General features: G+C 42.4%; 1 protein-coding gene across 18 annotated transcripts in view; it reads right to left on the reverse strand.

The window, feature by feature from the left end:
* The window catches only part of NCKAP5 (NCK associated protein 5), a 440,247-nt gene that overhangs the window by 199,163 nt on the left and 225,592 nt on the right, over positions 1-15,492 (reverse strand). For 17 of the 18 annotated variants that reach the window (XM_035332339.1, XM_035332337.1, XM_035332336.1 and 14 more), the window contains one exon: positions 15,419-15,482. The exons of the other annotated variant lie outside the window; for it this stretch is intronic. In XM_035332339.1, coding sequence (XP_035188230.1) covers positions 15,419-15,482 — 64 coding nt within the window. The remainder of the gene's footprint in view (positions 1-15,418; positions 15,483-15,492) is intronic. 18 annotated transcript variants of the gene reach the window in all.

Consider the following 15,492-nt stretch of genomic DNA (forward strand, 5'->3'; position numbering starts at 1 on the left):
TCTCCAGATCATGCTTTCAAAGCTGAACAACGGCAAGGATTTTTTTTTAATCTATTTTTTTTATAAACCTATCTCCCTCATACAACAATTAACTGTTCATTCAAATTCACAACTGATAGCCCAATTTCCAAAACGGGTATCGATCCTCAGTTCTCAGCCTAATTCTTTTTCCATTTTGGATATATTATTTCCCTACAGGGGATGAGTGTAAAGAGAATACTCTTAGTGAACAAGGAAGTCCCACACAGATAACAGATTTTTTTATTTTTTTAAAATTATTAATCTTAAAATGATAATGCTTTTCAAAAATGAATTTGCAATTGTAACTGAGCTTTTAATAGCTTCAACAGCCAGTAATTAAAGAAATTTCATTTCCCTAAATTAAACATAATGAAATGTTTTTCAAGAGCAAGTAAAAACTTGGAAACAATATTAAGACAGAGATAATTCATATGACTATCTAGTGTTCGGAAGTGTGCAGAACAAACTTCTGTCAATACCAAAATGAAAACCAGTGGAAGTAATAAGTAATGGAATGGAAAATTTTTTCTCCCCTAACACATGTTAAGGTTTAATAGCTGATTATAATTCTAAGTTCTTTGCTACACAGTTTTTTGATAAGGTGACATGATTATATTAAGATGTCTAACGAAGCACAGACATGGGATTTTTTGGTTTTTATGCTGTTTTAACTTGCAGTGCAGGCAAAACATTGACCAAAGCTCTCTCAAGTGCTTTACACATTCTTTGCTTTGTGCCCTACAGCAATGCTTTCAAAACAACTATTTGGGAAAAAAAAAAAAAAAAAAAAGTCATGGAAGTTTGTAAATAAAGAAAACTCTCACTTAGGGAGACTGTTTTGGCAAGAAAGCCAGTAGGTCAGCAAAATATTTCATTAAAACGTCAATGTTTCTTTACTGCTACCTGTCTGCAACCAACAGAGACAAACAGGAACTCTTCTTCCACATTTTCCTCTGCTGCTCAAAAACACGGCTGCAGAGAGTTACCCAGCCCTTCTGGAGGCAGAGGAAGGAATTGAGGAATGAATACGAGCCATTTTCACTGTTCTCGTTGACCACGTCCCTGTGAAGGCCAGCAGAACCTGAAGGAAGACTCATGGTGGGGTTGGTGTTGCTTGGGGCTGGAGCTGCCAGCAGCAGAACAGGTCTCTGCTTTATGCTTGCTTTCTACCGCTGCTGCGCTGGGCAAAGGGCAAACAAAGCAGAGGAGTAAAAAGAGCAAGACAGGAAACAAGAACAAGAGTAGCACGGCCTTCTGATGTTCCTTCTCCTGGTGGAAGGACAAAGAAGGTACCTGTCCTCACAGGACCTGATGGGGGCAGAACTAGCACTGACCACTACAGGTGTGGGCCGTATGACAGAGGGTTGTTTCCACGCTTGCACATGCTCAGATTACATTTAATTTTTGATATGGCACAGTTGTGTCTTATAGTTAAGTAGTAGATAATTGCTGTCAGTTTAGATGAAGTTCCAGCCTAAGCACTATTGTGATTTCATACAAATAAAAAATAAAGTCCCATAAAGAACAAAGGAGAACCTTATTACAGTACTGTGCTGTTTTGTTCAGTGCTATTTTCATTAACTTGTGATTAGCACCAGGACTTATCGGCCATCAGAAACCAATCAACTTCTCCAAGCTGATTAATCCCCGAGATTAATTACAGTACAACCCACATAGCTGTGCAGGATGTCTTCATCGCTTAATGAGCACCGTGTGGCTTACACTTCACAGCTGCAGGCACGACCCAGAGCAGCACCTCTCTGGGCTGGGTCAAACCACAGGTAACACTGGCTGCCGTTCCCAGCAGCTACGGATACCAGCCCAAATATAAAAATCCTTGCACTTAGAATTCACTCTTGGAACTGCTAATAGAGGTATAAAAGTGTATTGCTCAGAACGTGAACTGTGACGGAGTGACACCTCTGCGGCAGCCAGCCCACCACCAAACGAGCTTTGAAGTCCCCTGTGCACAGAGGCAGGTGATGGAGCACTGCCGTGACCCTTGGCACCTCTGCCGTGGTCAGCATCCCCCTGCCGGGGGTTACTGTCACAGCGTAAATTACTTCTGCTTATCTGAAATGAACGTGAGCCTATGCCCAAAGCAAATGTGTTTTTTTCCCCCCCTGTAACTGACCAACGTGTTCGTTAGATGATATAAACGGCTTCTTTTCTAAATGGCTGAGTGCTCACAGAACAAACGGGCACGTGGCCGAACCATTCCCCACTTGGATCTGTCTTCGAGAGATAGGAGGTAGGCAGCAGAGCACACACAGGAAAAACATTAATAAATAAATAAATAATAACTTCTAAGAGTTTTATTTGGTGTAACGGGATAGGCCAGTGGAACTGCGCTTCACTACCCCAGGGTCCTCTGGTATGTACTCAGAAGCTGGGATTAGCATGCATTTCCTGCCCTGATGCTAGGGACAGTTAGCATTTCTTCACTTTCCTGACTTCCCGTGAATGTATTCGTATTTTCTGCTAATAAATAGGGTATCAAGACGTTAACTGAAACAGATGTCAGGCTAAACAAGAATTGGGAGGACGGGAGATGTAGAACTGATCACGATGATTGTCACACGTGGCTCAGAAACATCTGCAGTGCCACCATGCCCCCACGGATCTGGGATATGCTGATATTTTCGTTTCCAGACACACACTTCTTTTTGCCTTTCTCAACTGACACACTCAACACCTCCGGCATCACTGTTTTGCTGCTAGCTACCTTTCCGTCCAGCATTTCTATTTCCCAGGCTTTACAGCATTGCTCATGAACATGTCAGATCTTATTACAATTTTTTTCAGTGTTCACTTGACGAGTCCATTTATGGTTGGTAAGTAACTGCAAAAAAGGCACCTTATTTACTCAGCTGTTTCATGCACGTATTCCAGAGGCCTATTGCTTTAGCTTTCTGACGAATGCACCTCTATCATTTTCACTCCTTAAGCACTGCAGGCACTGCTATAAGCAATGGGGAAATACGGTGCATTTTTTGTTGGCTGGCACATCTTAAATGGTATTTTCAACAGAGCTGCCACCGCAAAATCTTTATGAGGGCTGATGATGCACTCATCCAGAAGAACTGACATCACTTGCAGAGGCCAGATTGAGTTTGCAGGCCTGGTAGATGGAAGAACTTGAAAGGAAAAAAGAGGAAAAAAAAAAAGAAAAAAGTTTGCATCGTGTTTTTCATTTGTTCACTGGTCCAACCGGAGTAATTGAAAGACTGTATCACAACCTGATAGCATTTTGCAGAGTCCCTTTTCAGTAATAGGTTCACTTCAATGTCTGTTTGAGTTTCCACAGACCAATTTCAGCTCAACTCTAAGTGGCAGCCAGGCTCTACCCCTTTAGTCTCCCTTCCTTACTAGGACACGTGGGCTAGGTATATTTGTACAGGAGCAGATCAAAACCAGATACAAAGCCTCTGACATCGAGCTCTTTGGTTTTCATTTCCACATTTATCTATTTACATCGGATATAACGGTTTTATTGCATCTAACCATAGTTTATTATAATTTGTTAATTGCACTTAGTCATGTACTCATCTCTCATTTAAGACATGACTAAAGTCTGCTATTTTCCAACCTAACAGCAAATGCTGACAATTACAGCTGCTTGATTTTCTTGAAAAAAAATAGAAAAGATGTTTCTTTACAGAAAGTGCCAACTACTAAAACCAGAGTGTAACTCTCTTCTCTGCTGCCTCTTCCACCTTCACACTGGTTGAAAATATCATAGAGAAGGAGGTGCAGCTATTAGGCTGAGAGCAGATCTGTCTCTGAACAATAAAACACTTAACCACATAATTAACATGCCATGTTCTTTCCAAGAGAGGCCTTCCCTGTGCATTTTCTATTGTGTAGAGCACTGGAATAGGAGTCAGGGGAATCGTGCTAAATTTTTGGTATGTTTTGGCCAGCACACCAAGGCTTCGCATCGCTTCCACACAAGGTTCCCCCACAGACGCTCTGTAAAAGCAACAGAGCGACCTCCCCAAATCACGAGTGCTCAGCAATGCTTTTGAGATTGCCTGGTTCACAGCCACACCGGGTTTGTCTGTCCACTGGGTGTAAGAAGTATGAAGAGCAAACTACTTGTAATTATACAGTGCGTAAGCTGGGGTGAGAAAGAAATTCTGCTGTGTATCTGCAGAACAGGAAATTTGCTGTTCACTAATGCTTCTGTGGACCACTGCAATATATTACTGCAACAAACAACTTCCTGTAACTCACTCGAGGCATCAGGCTTGGTATCAATTTCAATACAGGCGAAATATGAACAAACTTTAACTAAATAGGGCTGAAAAGAAATAACCCAGCCTCACTGACCAGAGGCAAAGTCAAACAGAGCTGGGCTCACTGGAACTAGGGTGCAGAATAATTTGGTCAATTATTCAGCTGCTGTGGGGGCAGGGGGATGAATCCCAGCTAGTACTGGTGGCTCTGCCCCTGCCCTGGCATCCAGACCCAAGTCAGGAGCTACATGGGAAGAACAAAGCTGAGAGAAGTTTCTTCATCCCATTTGCATTAAATTTCCAGAAACTTGATGTTCTTGCTTCCTCAGGGCTCACACGGGTATTTCTGCAAACCTGTTTATGCCCCATGTAAAGCTCTTCCTTTTGTAACGCGTTTTACACTCATCCTTCGCACCCCAGCTTTCATTCACCTCCTCCTACATATCCCGGTTTGTGAGCAGGCTTCCCTTACCAGCTGATGTAACTTACAGCTGCTGAATGCAACCAACAACTCTGAAAAGCCAGTTTTAGCATGAAAATCCGTTTCAGCTTCTGATTTAAGGCACGTCTTTTTGTACATTATCTGCCACGTCACAGGTTTTCCATCCGAGGGGGTAACATCACCTCAGCAATACCTGTTGGGCAATTGTACACAGCAGAAGACGTCCAACAACTGCCTGGGAATCCTGACCTGCTCCTCCGGCAACAACCACGGGGAAAGTTTTTTAACTGGGAAACTCTGCCAGCCAGTGCTCCAGGGCACTTGTTAATGGATGCTACCACAAGCAGGATGTTCCCAAGAGATAACAATTTTTCTCTGGCACTCTGAAATCATTTCTAAATAAGCAGTGTCACCATGGATGCCAATCACAAATCTGCAGTGTAAAGATGTAATTACAAAATGCCTGCTGCACGGCCTGTGCATACCGAGCCAAATTCCCTCTCGGTATTCATCCCAAGTGGCTGGGCTGTGATTATCCACAGCACATCAGTACCCCCGGGCTCCAAATGGCTCTCAGCACTACTTACAATTGTAGTAAGATCCTGCCTCTTCCCCAACGAGTTCACTACCTACGCTGGCAATCATACAGCCAGCAGAAGAGTCAGAATAAAGGCAGTTTGACAAATAAGCTATTTGGATCAGACATTAAGCATTTGTCAAGATTATAAAAGAATTCGGTGGCAGAGGCAGTATTCTGCCTTGTACAGCGCTAAAGCTAAAGAAGAATATGACCTTCAATGAGAACAGCGAGTGGGGATTTTATCCACCTGGTTATCTGAATTCCACAGCAGGTATTGGAAAGAAAGAAGGACTTATCAGCACAGTTTGGAGAATGAGTGAAAGCCGCTTCACAGCCAGGTAAGGCCCTGTATCAGGCCTGGTACTTTTATTTGTATTAGTTTCCAGAATAACTGCAGAGTGCATCATGCCAAGTGGTATGGAAATAACACAGTCCAAACATCACAGTCATTCCCACAGTCTAGACAGTCTCCTCTCGCAGGACATTTAAGCAAGTCTGATCACCAATTCCAGACTTGGAAAACTATGTCATGAGATCTTCGTTATGAAAGATCCCATAGAATATGAAAAGATGTTTTATCACAATGCAATGAGCATAGAGCCAAAACAAACATAAAGTATGTAAAAGCAAATTCCTGACAAAGCAAAAACTGAATTAAAGATTATGAGACTGAAGTAGGGCAGAAAAGAAAGGAAGAATCATAGTTGATAGCTCAAGCCATACGGATCTATGCAAAGCTGTGTAAGTTTAATATACAATTTCCTCACTCTAGTTTAATATTTCTTTTAAACCTTGAACAGAAGTTGCAGAGAGCAAGGTGATTATGAAATGCCAAGAGGGGGAAAAAAAAAAAAAAAAAAAAAGTAAAAAGTAAACCTTTGCTTAATGGCAGAAAGAACAGCCACAAGTTCAAGTCTTGCTCTGGCTGCTGTGACCAGTTTTCACATCTACTCGAAAAGTGCTCTGTGCTCTGAAACGAGCAACTTGTTTTCTCCAGTTTTTTCTATCTCTGTTTCAGTCATCTCCAATAGAATATTTTCTGTATATATATATGTTTTGGGAACCGGACAAGACACTGATACATTTTGATGTTACCTTAGTGCTGCAGAGCTTCAGGTATGGTTCAGGACTCCATTGCACAAGATGCTGAATAGAGCTGGTGCAGTAAAGTTTTACTCTGATAAGATGCAATCCAAAGCCGAAAGCACTGCTTGAGCTGACTCATTCTAAGGGTCAGCACCAACTTAATGGTACAAGCTCCAAGAGCACTGCATTCATTTAAATAAATGGGCATTTAATGGAATCACAGCTGAGCAATACTCTTGGTACATAAACTTTGTCCTTCCTCATGCAGAAACTTTGTTTCTCTCTCTCCTGATAATCTTTTCTTCCACATTTTGAAAATAAGGTCATTCTGTTGGACCCAGACAGAAAAAGTGCCTTGGTCTGTGCATTACCTAGTGTCACATACAAAAATAAATAGAGCAAGAAATAAATAAAAATAAAAATAATAATAAAAAAGTTATATTTAAGTTCACATTTCAATGACAACAACAATGAAGAAATTAAAACCTTACTCTGTTCAGCAGCGAAAACGCTCACTGACATTGGTTGGCTTGACTAGCCAGAGGCAAACTCAGGGAATCAGTATTGTTGCACGGCTGCATCCACTCTGCCTTCTTTTAGTCATGGTCTAAGCAACACATCAGTACCTAGCTCCAATTGCCAGGCAGGCAATTGCAATGCAACAGCCCACAGAGCCACTGGAAAAGCTGATACAGATGCTGTAACAGGAAAAGGTTGCAATTTTTCAGAGGGATATTGTGACCAGAGCTGCATCAATGGACTGAAAGCAGTATGACAACAGTTTTTCTTTGGTCTTACAAGTGGGCCTACACGATTTAAGAACAACACCTAAAAAGACTAACAAAGAGGTTTATTTAAAAAAATAAACCAACAAAAAAAACAACAGCAGGTATATCACAGTGGTTTTGCTCCTGTTAATCTGTATAATTTTACCTTCCCAGTTTGCAGGAAATTCCAACTGTTGGCCCACTTTATCCGTTCACCTTTCCTCTTCAGACCCTCAGACGTTGCGACTAATTCAGCGCTAGCTGAGATTGCTTTCCGGCATTAGAGAAAAGCTGACCGTAAACGCTCTGCCCGTTCGGGCCGCAGAACGACGGCTCTATTCAGGTCATCCTTGCAAGAATATTAATCCAGTGAGTGTGCAGCTTCCCGGAGTCAACTCATGCCATTGCCTGGAGGAGTTCAGGATTGCGGAGCTTAACCTTTGATATGAAAATGGCTACAGTTCAGTGTTATTAGTGCATGTGCGCATCACTCCTATTAGGCAGTGAGGTATTGCCTAGAGCAGGGTACAGCTGTTTCGAGTCATAAAGTGGGATTTGCTTCACGCTGAAGCCAACTGCCGCTCTGATAGCAAATATATCCATAGATACTATGAGACTGCTTGTGCTTTTTCTGCGCTGCCTTCAACATCCCCTGCCTTTGTTATCTTTATCTAATGTATAAATGGCAATTTCTACTTGAGGGCAATTTAGTTTATGACACACTTTCTACAGATTGCCTCTGCTTTACTTTCAGACCTTATATAAATGCATTTTGTATATATTTTTTCTGTTCAATGATTCTTATATAAAGCTATTTCTCCTTTTTTTTACGTTGACTAAATACTTCCAGAGACTTGTTGGAGAGACGCAGCACTTTGGTAGATTCCAGCAGGAGAGGCAAAATTTATTTCTGCTCTTTTGGATTTAACTATGGTCTTCCTCAGTGCTGGCACCTATAGCAAGCGCAGCAAGAGAATACCAAAACTGAGGACAGCGTATCGCTGCCTTTACAGTGCCAAGTACCAAGTACCCTGCAAAGCTCAGCTTATTTTCAAATACTGTAACTAGTATTTTCCAACTCAGAAACAAAACGAACAAAAACCATAAATTCCAGTGAACCAAAACTGACTGGGTTTGTATTCTGCTTTTACAGTAAGTCACATATTCTGCGCTTGAACAGATGCCGCTGAAGGTTTGCTATTTAACAGGGCTTTGGACATAGGTGTTATTTTAAGTGAACGTAGCTCCCTCTCCTGGTTGAAAGCCAGATTCAGAAAGGCCACCAGCTGGGGCAGGAGGAATTGTCCAGCATCTTTTTATCCCTGTATATGCTCACACAATTTCTATTGCGTTTTAAACAACTAGACTGAAAGTAAATTGGTTTTAACGAATGTGTTCCTTACAATTTATTGTTCAATTTGGTGACCAAACCAGGCTCTGAAATTAATTAAGCAGGAACTGACATAGGCCTGAAAGGCAGAATTATTCTGAGCAGACATAATCAGGCTTTTAATGCTTCAATGTCAGAAGAGTGAGCAATTTATTTTTTTAACTTTAAAATAACTCTTGAAAGGTCTAACTACCTTAACTCATGAAGAATCCTTAGATTCATAAAATCCATAAAATAAAACAAAATAAAATGTCTATGTGCTTGCAAATTTGAAGAAACCAAAGCAAGCCAAATGTGTATATATACACACACACACATACATGCATGCACACACACACACACTTAGGATGTGTAAAGATCTAAAAAGAACTAAAATCCTTTCCTGGACTAAAAACTCTAAAACAACTAAAGATGAAACTGCTAAGTTGTGGATGAGGACATTTGGCCTAATAAGGTACGGACAATTAATGAGGTCCAGGAGCATTAAAGCAGGTTTGCAGAGAATTTCAATAGCCATTATTGATGTTAACTACTACTAATGCCACCTAGCTTCTCTGACGGCCGTATGACAAAGTTTCTGAGAAAAAGGAGCTAGACAGTATGGCTGGTTGTATGAACACACAGCTTCACAGAGAAGGCACAAGGGTCAGACTGCTCCTTTCTGGTTTTGGATGTTGAATATTCAGAGAGACATTTTACAACAGCGGCTTTGCCTTTCTCTCTGCTACTTTCTAATTAGAGCACAGATAGATGATTTCATAGATGTAAGGACCAAGAAGTTGGGAAAGATAATTTAGCCTTTTGTACCTCATCTTTAACACTTCATTTATTACTAAATATCATCTATTTTTGCATGACCCGGGTGCTTCTGCAGCTCTCCCAGCTGCCCCGGCCATGGTGCAGACCCATCACGCCAATGACAGCGAGTGCCCCCCGGCCGCAGCCGCTCGTCACATCGTGCTGCCATCCGTCAGGCTGGAGCTCACGCACAACCTCACGATTCCCTCTCGGGCGTAAGGGCAAGGTGCTTGATGCAGATGTGAGGGGCTGGGCCTCTGAAAAAACTGCCTGGGCTCCTGTTAAGAAGGCTCCCTGCTTGATGATTAGCGAGGCAGGTGAGTATCAGCTTTGGTGCTGACCACACAGCTGGAATGTGGCACAAGACAGGGTGCCTGGGCTGTGCTGGGAGCCAGGAGAGGTACACGCAGCTTTTGGGAGGGGGAACAGGCGCAGAAAAGGGGCAACTTCCTATAATCATGGCCTGCCTCTATAAATGCACATTTCCAGCTTCCTGCAAAAAAAGACGGAGATTTAGCTTTCTATTTCTGACTTCATTTCACTTCAGCTCAACAAAGCATCGTCAGGCAGGGCTCTGATCTCCTCTTTCTTCTCACCAAAACCTCATACCTACATTAAAGCACAAGAGGAAACAACTGAAATTACACACAAAACAACCTGGAGCTTGGAAAAGTAGAGAATATGGTCACAGTCTCTACTGATTTTAATAAGATTTCAATCAAGACCTTTTCTGCACTCTAGCACATCCGTCTCCATGTGAATGCTCCAGTTCAGCAGCCCATGATGAGAAGAGGGAGCAAGAGAGAGATCTTATCACAGCTGATTACATTAGAAGTTCAGATTCAATCCGGGAAAAAGACTGGTTTGCATTTCAATCCCAGCAGTTTTGCAAGAGGCTGTTATGTATATCTAAAAAATTACATTTAAAAAAATTGTAACAAGCAAATGTGACTCTGTTCCTACTAATAACGGGGTATCATACTGCAGTGAGACTTTTCCTGCCTTTTACTTCTTCCACTCTTTATTTTAAAACCTGCAGTCTCTAGTATTTTATAGCAAAAACTGTTTGTAAAGCAAGAATTGTGCTGATCGCATCAGAACTCATTAATATAACTTGTTTTTCCATTATTAGCACCATCTGAGCCTGTTGAAAGCCTTAACCAGGGCTTTAATTTTTCCACAGAGAGCTTTAAATTAATTAGCGGTTTACATGCTAACAAAGAATCTGATACATTCATAAATCAATCTAATGCAGAAGGATTACCAGAGGGTGGAAACCTATTCAGTGGGGACCTCACATTCAGTTAACATGGTGGTTTTTAACAAAAGGGTGCAGGTGTGGAATAGACAGACACTGGGAAGAGCCCACGATAATCACTTTGCATCACTTAAATACGCAGCGGGACACATGGTAAATCAGAGCCTAGGGCCCACCCTAAGTGAAAGCCATGTACACATAAAAGGCACCATCATCCCACTTTAACCTTCACAGCTAAATTGCCAAAGTGGCACAATTTCTTTTGTGTAGGTTACAGGCCAGTGAACTAATGGAAAATAGAGTAGATTTAAAGTACTTGGATGCAGAAGTACAAACGAATGAAGCAACCCTGTAACATGTATATATAAAAGGATCGAATAAATAAAATATTGAACTTTTTCTAGGTAATTATTAATTGAAGTTATTAAAACATGATGTAATTCTGTGTATGTTTGGTTCACTCAAGGTATTTAATCTAGATGTCTGCTAACACAACACTTAATCTATCACAAAGACTCTGCTATGTAACTATGGAATCGTTTTTCTTGTATTTTTCCTAACCCGGCATTGTTCACTGTTAATAAAATCTCACAAAAATGAACACTTTTCCTGGTATTGTTCTGTGTCCCAAAGGTCCAAAGTCCCCAAAGTCAGGCACTGAAAGTTTGGTAAAAACATTTGGATTTAATGAGTCAAAAAAAAAAAAAAAAAAAAAAAAAGACTGACTAAAACAGTTTCTAGCTTTTATGATCTTTTGAAATAAACACTTCATCTGTATTGGAAGCTGTTAATTTTAATAACGGAGACACCTGCTCAAACTCCATCAAATTCATACACATTGTACACACATGAAGTGATCGCATTCTTTTCCTTTACGGAAAGGTAAAATACCTTTGATGTGTCAAAAGTAGTCATGTTATGACTAAGAAAATTCCTAAAATGCACATTAAAGGACTGAAGGCCACAAGCAACAGAAAGAGCCACACCACACGCTAGGCTCACTGCTGCTAATGCTTCCAGTAGCTTGACTGGCAGCAGAGCAGATGTGCCTTCTGGTAATGACTAATCATTAATATTTACTGATGAGAAACCTGAGCAAATGTCAGGTATTCACAGTCTAAATTTGCCTGGTTCTCCTCATTCAGACAATTTATAAATACACCTTCGTGCAATCTTATGTATGAGGTATCAGACTTCCATACAACCATATGGAAAGAACGGGATCTAAGAGTCAACTCATATATTTTTGGTGATGAACACGTCTTGAAATGCAAGACTTTCATTTATTCTCTTCTTTGGAGTATCTTCTGGTACATTTCTACTTCTAATAGTCATGAAAATACACGTCTGGGATGTATGAAAAAATACATTTCTGCAGGGACTGTTGTGCAGCTGACACACTGGCATCGCACAGAGTTCAGCATGCCTGATCTTTCAGCCTTAGCTTTTTAAAAAAGGTCTCCTCATAAAAACCACATTCCATCATCACTCACCGTGTTATTTACACAGATGCGCGAATCCCTTTTTGAGCAAAGATGTCACAGCTTAACTAGTTTCTACAGCACATGCTTAGTGTTTATTGTTTGATGTTGTTTCTCTGTCCAGGGAGGCCTCGCCACAGCGGTTCCTGTGCTGGTGGGTGAGGGCGAGCGCAAGCCTTCCCTGCCTCAGCTTCCAGCATGCGAAATGCGGCAGCTGGCTGCAAGTACCGAAAATACTAACTGACGGCCCCCTGCACAGGGAAGCAAATCATAAATAGCATATTCTCCACATGATTCCTGCACAGAAGGCAATAGTGAAGTCTACGCACAACTTTCTCATGCTGCGATCAAACAGGCCCCGAACGGAAAGCAGGCCGGACAGGCCAAACCCGCCGGCACCATGCGCTGTCCTGCAGCCAGGCGGTGCCAGGGACAAACTCCTCCAGCCCTCTGACTCTGCTCATCCTACAAGCGATTGTGGGTTGGTGTAATGCCACTTCTTGCCCTCATGACCTATCTGTATTGCAAAACCCCAATAAATTTTTTTTTTTTTTTTTGAAGTAAGGAAGGAGCACTAGCATGGTACTAAATGAGGTGCCCCCTGCAGAAGGCTGGGTGATGCTTCATGTGGTTTGTAGAGGCAGGAGAGGCAGCACGGCTCATCCTGCAGGCTGCTTTCCACATACCCCACACGGTGTAGGAATGATGCTCCATGCGAGACAGCACGGTGCTAATGGCGGCGACTGCCACCACCCCTGCCCTTCCCAAATGAAGGCGTTAGCTCACCGAAAGGCCAAAGCCAAAGGCTTGCTCTGCCCAAAACGCCATCCAAAATTTCTCTGTGTATCTTCCCTATGTGAGGCCCTGAGACCGGCCTGTGGCACGGGCTCCGTGCTCCATGCCCCAGGAATGCAGCCTACCTGAGTTACTTGGTCCACAGCCTCCCCTGCATTCAGATACTCCATCTCCTGGACCCATGCTGCTTCCACACTGCTCACAGCTGAGTTCATTAATGTTAATTAATGACTGCTGTGTTTCATATTAAAATTACCGGTTCTGAGCTCTGAGACACAGACAAGTTTCCATACATCAGCTGCTTCAAAGCAATTGTCTCTACAGGCACACTCTGCCTCTGCAGTAGTTGCAGGATAATTGTGGAAATGACCCCTCGGGAAAGAGCAGGAAAACAGTCTGAAATTTACCTTGGGGAGACACTGCACCCCTGGAGAGCTACCTGTCAGCTCATAATGGGTTACAGCACTCAGCCTCGCAACCAATTATCCCAAATCACACTCTGCTTAGCAGTGCTGTGTGAGGAATCTCACAAGCCCGCAGTAAAAGGCACCTGGAGTGCCTGACCCCCAGGAGATGAAACCACCAGGTGGGTGCGACACCGAAGCTAGAAACCCAAGCCTTGGGCTTTTCCAGAGGCCCCACTGCTTCCCTGCCCCGCTGCAGCCCCATGCTGCCCTCCCCAAAGGCATGTTACCATCTCCCAGCTGCTGAGAGCTGCTGGGACAGAGGAAGCTTGATTCCCATTATTCTGTGCTGTTCCTTGAGTCCAGAAAGTATGTAAGCAAAAATTATTGAACAGTAAATAAAAGGAATTGCAATGGTCTTTGAATCCAAGTGTCATTTATCAGGCAGTGAGGTCTTGCAGCAGTTCACTTGTTATGACAACTCCTCTTCCACTATGAATTACTTCAGGACAGTGACAACCTACAAATTATAGGTTTTCTACTGAAAATAGGGGGTCTCTGGAATTACATATACCAAAAGCATTACCAGGTCTAGAAGGTTAATCACTGTTGCTTATTTCATGAAGTCTTGAATTATCCCGCTAAATGTATTTTACATGCAATGTATTATATTAGTTCTATGCCTCCAAGGGAAAGATAGTTTAAAAAAAATTAAAGGAAACACTTCAAATACAGTAAACAGCTCTTTTCAGGTTTTGAAAATTGTTTACACTGGAAACTAAAATGCAATTCTAAACCCTGTGCCTGATCTTTGCCATTCTTCCTGAGGCAAAATCCCCTCTGAAGTCAGCAGGAGCTACATTGTGGTTATAGACTGCTGGATTACACCTCATTGTGACTGGAGTTTGCTTCTCAGTTCCTAGAGAACTTCTGCCCCAACACACACACCATAACCAAGTGCCCAATCTGCCTGACTGCTGAACTCTCAAAACTTTCTAGTGGCCAAATCAGCCCCAGCGCAGAGCCAAGGGGGCTGTCTTGGGGTAGTTCTTGCACCATGCCTGGCACACAGCAGGGACTCGGTGCAAATCCCACTGCCCTCCTTCCCCTCACTATGAGCTGTGAGGACTGCCAAGGCTCCTGTCCCTGAAAAGCCTCCTGTCAGCCACCCCTCTGCTGTTCTGGAGCTGCATGTGGCTATGGTCATATGGTTCATGGCAGGTTTCTCCTACCTGTCACCCACATCCCTTCAAATCTTGTCATTGCATTAATCAATATTAGTGAGTTATAAAATGCACTCACTGGAGGCAGCTGGGTTTTTAAGGACCCTGCACCACACAGCTAACTGAGCATACAGATCCTACACAGCTTCTCTCCACCAGGTTAAACAAGCTTTGCCCCAAATTATTTCACAGCCAACTATGAAACTCACTCAGATCAACAGCAGCTTCCTAAGTGTGTCTGAGGGAGCTGGTTTGGGTTTGGAACTTGTCTGCTTTACTATCCTGTGGAAGCCTATCACATTTTATCCAAAGACAGGGACAAACAAACTTCTAAACAGATGGGAAGAGTTCCTCAGATATTAAGTAATTAAGCACATTCTGCACGTTGGCTCCAAAAGAAAGTTGTTTTGAAGAGATAAGGCACTCTATTAATTGAGAGCTCTGGTAAACCAAAAATCACTCATTTCAACTTTTGCTCACAAGCCTAATCTCAAACAGCTTTGTGAAAAATGAAGATACGAAGAGCATTACATGATTAACAAATTGATTGGACTGACTTTTTTTTTTTAAGGTATCCATGTTTGCATTCTTCCATTTTTTTTGCAGTTGGACAAGATTTAACAGGCAACTAAATCTCCTGCATTTTGATCTGAAATTGCCCTTCTGTGCTCATGGTCTTGCTTGCCTCTTTTCCCATTCCAGTAAGCACCATCAGCAGGGAAATGGAAACAGCTTCTCACTACTGCAGCTTTCCCCAGAAGCCAAGATAGAGCCTTGAGTTTCCTCAGATATACGAATGCATGGTTGGTACCCATCACCACATCCATGACAGCCTTAATACTTGGGTGTTCATCTTCAGCAAGACGAAATGGACCTAAGGCCTGGACAGAAGCAGTAAAGTAAGAATCGGAAAGCAGACGGTTGCCGCAGCTTACCATGGTTCCTTCACTCTTACTTTGTGCAACTTCTCGCTGCAGCCGAGCCACAGACAGCTTCTCCCTACGGAAAA

This window comes from Oxyura jamaicensis, chromosome 7 (genome assembly GCF_011077185.1).
Source record: "Oxyura jamaicensis isolate SHBP4307 breed ruddy duck chromosome 7, BPBGC_Ojam_1.0, whole genome shotgun sequence".
Classification (NCBI taxonomy): domain Eukaryota; kingdom Metazoa; phylum Chordata; class Aves; order Anseriformes; family Anatidae; genus Oxyura; species Oxyura jamaicensis.